The 7,431-nt window shown below is 53.3% G+C and overlaps 1 protein-coding gene across 2 annotated transcripts in view; it reads right to left on the bottom strand.

The window, feature by feature from the left end:
• Positions 1-623: 623 nt before the first annotated feature.
• Positions 624-7,431, bottom strand: part of LOC138638863 (zinc finger protein 300-like) — a 22,519-nt gene continuing 15,711 nt past the window's right edge. The window contains exons 5-8 of one of the 2 annotated variants that reach the window (XM_069728556.1): positions 4,618-4,710; positions 4,474-4,548; positions 4,306-4,383; positions 624-4,057 (exon numbers count right to left, since the gene is read on the bottom strand). In XM_069728556.1, the coding sequence (XP_069584657.1) occupies positions 3,378-4,057; positions 4,306-4,383; positions 4,474-4,548; positions 4,618-4,710 (926 nt within the window). In that variant the 3' untranslated portion in view covers positions 624-3,377. Of the gene's footprint in view, positions 4,058-4,305; positions 4,384-4,473; positions 4,711-7,431 lie in introns of both variants that reach the window. The other variant, XM_069728557.1, reaches the window with a different exon arrangement.

Here is a 7,431-nt window from a genome sequence, read left to right as displayed (position 1 = left end):
CCTGTCTGCATAGCCTGGTTATTAAATATAGGGGGACCCCACAATTTTTTTTTGGGGGTCCCCCTACGTTAATAGCCAGTAAAGGCCAAAAATACAGCTGCGGGTTGATATTCATAGCCTGGGAAGGGGCCATGGGTATTACCCGATTCCTAGGCTACAAACATCAGTCCCCCAGTTTCTGGCTTTCCCACTCTGGACTTGAGAATTACGCAGGAGCCCACGCCATTTTTTTCCATCTTTTTAAAATTAAACAGATATTGCGTTTAAGGCCGGAGTCACACTTGCGAGAAACATGCACATCAATACCTGGCACTGCCGCCGGCACTTGGGTCCGAAGTGTGCGGCTGCATGTATTTCTATGTAGCTGAGCGCTCCGGTCCGAGTGCCGGGTATGGAGGTCAGAGACTCGTGCGAGTTTCTCGCAAGTGTGACCCCGGCCTAACAGAGATTTTGTGTGTGTCTTTATTTAACTCTATGTATCTTTTTATTATGTTTATTACTAAACGTTGGGCTTGGTCTATTATCTATCTTCTATCTATCATCTATCTATAGATCCATCTGTCTGTGTGTATAAACATTATTCTTCAGTGGAGTAAGTAAATGAAGAGGTTGGACAAGAAATGACATCACATTTTTTTATTTTGTGAACTATGTTAGCTTTATTTAGGTTACAAAAAGGCAGACAAATCCGCACCTGCGTTTTCTGGCAAGAGAGAGAAGAATCTGCACAGAAAATTCCACAGGCAAATCTGCAAAGTGTGCACATACCCTCAGGTTCTCACCTCGCAGAAGGGCACACGGCGATTTATGAGATTTCTCTGCAGCGTTATCGCACGTGGAGGACAAGTTTCTGGTGTAATTTACGGCTGGAGAACATTTCTAGCCGCTCCTGGGCTCTGTCGTCTCTTTGAGGACTCCGCTGTGCAGGAAGTGGAGCCGCTGACTGGTGGGAGCCGGGTGTCAGACCCCCCAAACATCTGACACAGAGCACAACAGTAGGCGGAGCCAGGACCACCCCTAATTATGCCATCAGGAGCGGTGTACAACCAGTGCTGACACATCGCGGCCGCCAGGTAACACTTTATTCCCTGACATTTCTCCTTACCAGTGTACGGCGTCTCTAGGAGAAGGGAGGGCGTCATCTCGGTGTACGGCGGCTCTAGGGGAAGGGAGGACGTCAACCCGGTGTACGGCGGGTCTAGGGGAAGGGAGGGCGTCATCCCGGTGTACGGCAGCTCTAGGGCAAGGGAGGGCGTCATCCCTGTGTACGGCAGCTCTAGGGCAAGGGAGGGCGTCATCCCTGTGTACGGCAGCTCTAGGGCAAGGGAGGGCGTCATCCCGGTGTACGGCGGCTCTAGGGAAAAGGAGGACGTCATCCCGGTGTATGGCGGCTCTAGGGCAAGGGAGGGCGTCATGCCGGTGTACGGCGGCTCTAGGGCAAGGGAGGGCGTCATGCCGGTGTACGGCGGCTCTAGGGGAAGGGAGGGCGTCATCCCGGTGTAGAGTGGATCTAGGGGAAGGGAGGGTGCTCTCACGGTGTACGGTGGATCTAGGGAAAGAGAGGGCGTCATCCCGGTGTACAGTGGCTCTAGGGGAAGGGAAGGCGTCATCCCGGTGTACAGTGGCTCTAGGGGAAGGGAGGGTGCCATCCTGGTGTCCAGCTGCTCTGTGGGAAGGGAGGGCGTCATCCCGATGTAGAGTGGATCTAGGTGAGGGCGTCATCCCGCTGTAGGGTGGATCTAGGGGAAGGGAGGGTTGCTCTCCTGGTGTACAGTGGATCTAGGGGAAGAGAGGGCGTCATCCCGGTGTACAGTGGCTCTAGGGGAAGAGAGGGCGTCATCCCGGTGTACAGTGGCTCTAGGGGAAGAGAGGGCGTCATCCCGGTATACAGTGGCTCTAGGGTAAGGGAGGGCGTCATCCCGGTGTAGGGTGGATCTAGGGGAGGGCGTCATCCCGGTGTAGGGTGGATCTAGGGGAAGGGAGGGTGCTCTCCTGGTGTACTGTGGCACTAGGGAAAGGGAGGGCGCCATCCCGGTGTCCAGCTGCTCTGTGGGAAGGGAGGGCGCCATCCCGATGTAGAGTGGATCTAGGGGAGGGAGTCATCCCGGTGTAGGGTGGATCTAGGGTAAGGGAGGGTTGCTCTCCTGGTGTACAGTGGATCTAGGGGAAGGGAGGGCGTCATCCCGGTGTACTGTGGCTCTAGGGGAAGGGAGGGCGCCATCCCGGTGTCCGGTTGCTCTGTGGAAAGGGAGGGCGTCATCCCGGTGTAGAGTGGATCTAGGGGAAGAGAGGGCATCATCCCGGTGTACTGAGGCTCTAGGGAAAGGGAGGGCGTCATCCCGGTGTAGAGTGGATCTAGGGGAGGGCGTCATCCAGGTGTAGGGTGGATCTAGGGGAAGGGAGGGTGCTCTCCTGGTGTACGGTGGATCTAGGGGAAGAGAGAGCTTCATCCTGGTGTACTGAGGCTCTAGGGAAAGGGAGGGCGCCATCCCGGTGTACAGTGGCTCTAGGGGAAGGGAGGGCGTCATCCCGGTGTACAGCAGCTCTAGAGGAAGGGAAGGCGCTCTCCCGTGTACAGTGGCTCTAAGGGAAGGGAGTGCGCTCTCCTGTGTACAGTGGTTCTATGGGAATTTCCTGTATCCTACTATGATCGCAGAATGTCACACTGGACACAGTGTAGTACGCACAGACCCCAGGGGTTACTTTATTTAATGTTGTTGAGCTTGAGACTTGATGAACTTTTAGAAGCCTAGCTGGGTCGACCAGGGTCTGCTCCGCTGTTATCTCGACAGGTGGTATAACAGCGTGACTGGTTCGCTCTGATTAGTCGTAGAGGACGGTGGCAGTGTGCAGCACTTGTGTTTCCTGACTGCACGTGATGGCGATGACATGACCACAGTATCTAAGGGAAAACTCCTATCATCACTTTGTATTAGAAAAATCCTGTTTGCAAAAAAAATAAGTAATTTTAATATTTTTAGCCAAAAAAAAAATTGTCCTTAAAATATAAACAATCGGCTTCACAGGGGTCTAACACCCTCACAATCATCTGGCTGCTAACATTAGGAGTCCGAACAGCACAGCGCCACACACCGAACAGTGGCCATTCTCAGTACTGCAGCTCCGAAGACATTCAGCTCACTAGGAGCAGCGCACGGAGCTGTACTGACCCCAGCATGTGCATCCAGCAGCTCATCAGTCACAGTGCTGGGGGTCAGATCCTCACCGACCGTTAGAGGGTCACCAATGTCGAACTCCTTTACCGCTAGAAAGACAGAATTGATAAATCCAATCTTATGTGAGGCTGAGAAAGCCCAAAGTCCCATCCTCAGCTGGCGAGGACTGATCTCGCCCACAGGCTCCTGTATGGCAGAGGCTCAGCTGTTTCTGTGGTGCGTCCTCTCGTGGACCCGGTGGTTAGACCTCTGGTGGAAGCTCTTGTCGCAGTGCTGGCACTTGTACGGCCTCTCCCCTGTGTGTGTTCTCTGATGATCTATCATGTTGGACTTTTTGCGGAAAGCCTTCCCGCAGGTGGAGCACTGATGAGGTTTCACCCCTGTGTGGATTTTCCGGTGTCGGGCGAAGCTGGAGTTGTCTCGGAAGGTCTTGTCGCACTGGGGGCACTTGTACGGCCTCTCGCCTGTGTGCGTTCGCAGGTGGATCTTGAGGTGGAAGCCGCGGATGAAGCTCTTCTCGCAGTGGGTGCACTTGTAGGGCCTCTCCCCCGTGTGTGTCCTCATATGCATCTGGAAATTAAAGTTTGTGCAGTTCTTGCCACAAATACCGCAGATAATAAGCGCCTGACCGCACTGCTGCAAATTGACGAGACCGTCCTCCTCCTCCGGGAGGGGAAGCTCGGGCTCACACACTGGGAAGAGTAGCGAATGAGGAGGCGCCTCGTTCTCTAGGGGGTCAGGCTGCTTGTTTTGGTCAGATTCGTGTAACGTGGCCACAGACTTAATCTGCCGGGCGAGCGCTTTCCTCCGAGTCCAATCTCCACAGGTCTGCTCGGGCGTCGGCTCTCTGGAATTCATCACGGTCCACTCACGGCCGGATTCTGAAATAAAAAGACAGTCTGAATCCTTGGTGGAAGGTCAGAAAGTGGCTGAACGCTCCAGTCACAGCCAAAGCTGTATATCTGCACTGCCGGAGCTCCGATCACTCACTCACTGTGACCCTGAACCAGCAGGGGGTGCAGGAAGTAAAAGGAGCTCGGGTTGCGTCACCACTGGTTATTACATGATTAGGATGAGACTGTCAGAATCCACACTGTCATACGAACAGCCTGCGCTGCCGCCATCTTACCAGACATCTGGAAACCACAACCTCCATCCTCCGCCTCCTCCTTTACTATCCCGGTGTGCAGAGAGTCAAGTACGAGACCTGCGGGCAGAGAGGGTGCAAATATATGGACGGAGCAAAAAGGGACAATATATATATATGTATGTATGTGTGAGAACTGGAGGCAGCTACCTGGGGTCCAGTCCTGTGGGGACGTGGCGGAGTCTCCGGTGTCGCCTAGATCCTCGTCTTTCACAGGCAGTAAATCTGGACAACACAAAAAGGACGTGATACCTGAGGGCAAACAGGCAGGCAGCATCCGCACCCCCAACTCACCAGGCTCAGCCTTCATGTCCCTCTGGTCAAGTTCCTCCGCCTCAACCGCACCACCTCGGTAGTTTATCCGCAGCACAATATCCGGCCCGAACCCTGCAACATCCAAGAGAAGAAAACTGATGACCTATGAGAGAAATGGCGTGTGCTCCAGCAAAATAACAAATCCGTATAAAGACCCCGTTACACGGAATGCAGTGACCCCTATTACACAGGGTGCAGTACACTCAGCGACCACATGGGCAATACAGAGACTCCCTATTACATGGGGTGCAGTGCAAAGAGCAACCACATGGTGTCAGTACAGAGACTCCCTATTACATGGGGTGCAGTGCACACAGGGACCACATGGTGTCAGTACAGAGACTCCCTATTACATGGGGTGCAGTGTACACAGCGACCACATGGTGTCAGTACAGAGACCACTTATTACATGGGGTGCAGTACACACAGGGACCACATGGTGTCAGTACAGAGACTCCCTATTACATGGGGTGCAGTGCACACAGCGACCACATGGTGTCAGTACAGAGACTCCCTATTACATAGGGTGCAGTGCACACAGGGACCACATGGTGTCAGTACAGAGACTCCCTATTACATGGGGTGCAGTGCACACAGCGACCACATGGTGTCAGTACAGAGACTCCCTATTACATGGGGTGCAGTGCACACAGCGACCACATGGTGTCAGTACAGAGACTCCCTATTACATGGGGTGCAGTGCACACAGGGACCACATAGTCAGTACAGAGACTCCCTATTACATGGGGTGCAGTGCACACAGGGACCACATGGTGTCAGTACAGAGACACCCTATTACATGGGGTGCAGTGCAAAGAGCAACCACATGGTGTCAGTACAGAGACTCCCTATTACATGGGGTGCAGTGCACACAGCGACCACATGGTGTCAGTACAGAGACTCCCTATTACATGGGGTGCAGTGCACACAGGGACCACATGGTGTCAGTACAGAGACTCCCTATTACACGGGGTGCAGTGCACACAGCGACCACATGGTGTCAGTACAGAGACTCCCTATTACACGGGGTGCAGTGCACACAGGGACCACATGGTGTCAGTACAGAGACTCCCTATTACATGGGGTGCAGTGCACACAGCGACCACATGGTGTCAGTACAGAGACTCCCTATTACATGGGGTGCAGTGCACACAGGGACCACATGGTGTCAGTACAGAGACTCCCTATTACATGGGGTGCAGTGCACACAGCGACCACATGGTGTCAGTACAGAGACTCCCTATTACATGGGGTGCAGTGCACACAGGGACCACATGGTGTCAGTACAGAGATTCCCTATTACATGGGGTGCAGTGCACACAGCGACCACATGGTGTCAGTACAGAGACTCCCTATTACATGGGGTGCAGTGCACACAGCGACCACATGGTGTCAGTACAGAGATTCCCTATTACATGGGGTGCAGTGCACACAGCGACCACATGGTGTCAGTACAGAGACACCCTATTACATGGGGTGCAGTGCACACAGCGACCACATGGTGTCAGTACAGAGATTCCCTATTACACGGGGTGCAGATCCTCTATTATGAGTGCAATACACACAGTGTCCACATGGCAACCGTACAGAGACTCCCTATTACATGGGGTGCAGTGCACACAGGGACCACATGGTGTCAGTAGAGACCCCTTATTAAATTGTGCACTGTACACACAGAGACCACCTTGTCAGTACAAAGACTCCCTATTACACAGGGTGCAGATCCTCTTATTAGTGCAGTACACACAGAGACCACATGGGCAATACAGAGACTCCCTATTACATGGGGTGCAGTGCAAAGAGCAACCACATGGCGACAGTACAGAGACTCCCTATTACATGGGGTGCAGTGCACACAGCGACCACATGGTGTCAGTACAGAGACTCCCTATTACATGGGGTGCAGAGCAAACAGCGACCACATGGTGTCAGTACAGAGACTCCCTATTACATGGGGTGCAGTGCACATAGCGACCACATGGTGTCAGTACAGAGACACCCTATTACATGGGGTGCAGTGCACATAGCGACCACATGGTGTCAGTACAGAGACTCCCTATTACATGGGGTGCAGTGCACACAGCGACCACATGGTGTCAGTACAGAGACTCCCTATTACATGGGGTGCAGTGCACACAGCGACCACATGGTGTCAGTACAGAGACTCCCTATTACATGGGGTGCAGTGCACACAGCGACCACATGGTGTCAGTACAGAGACTCCCTATTACATGGGGTGCAGTGCACACAGCGACCACATGGTGTCAGTACAGAGACTCCCTATTACATGGGGTGCAGTGCACACAGCGACCACATGGTGTCAGTACAGAGACTCCCTATTACATGGGGTGCAGTGCACACAGCGACCACATGGTGTCAGTACAGAGATTCCCTATTACATGGGGTGCAGTGCACACAGCGACCACATGGTGTCAGTACAGAGACACCCTATTACATGGGGTGCAGTGCACACAGCGACCACATGGTGTCAGTACAGAGATTCCCTATTACACGGGGTGCAGATCCTCTATTATGAGTGCAATACACACAGTGTCCACATGGCAACCGTACAGAGACTCCCTATTACATGGGGTGCAGTGCACACAGGGACCACATGGTGTCAGTAGAGACCCCTTATTAAATTGTGCACTGTACACACAGAGACCACCTTGTCAGTACAAAGACTCCCTATTACACAGGGTGCAGATCCTCTTATTAGTGCAGTACACACAGAGACCACATGGGCAATACAGAGACTCCCTATTACATGGGGTGCAGTGCAAAGAGCAACCA

This window comes from Ranitomeya imitator, chromosome 5, assembly GCF_032444005.1.
Source record: "Ranitomeya imitator isolate aRanImi1 chromosome 5, aRanImi1.pri, whole genome shotgun sequence".
In the NCBI taxonomy this organism is placed as follows: Eukaryota; Metazoa; Chordata; class Amphibia; order Anura; family Dendrobatidae; genus Ranitomeya; species Ranitomeya imitator.
This window is presented reverse-complemented; position numbering and strand designations above follow the sequence as displayed.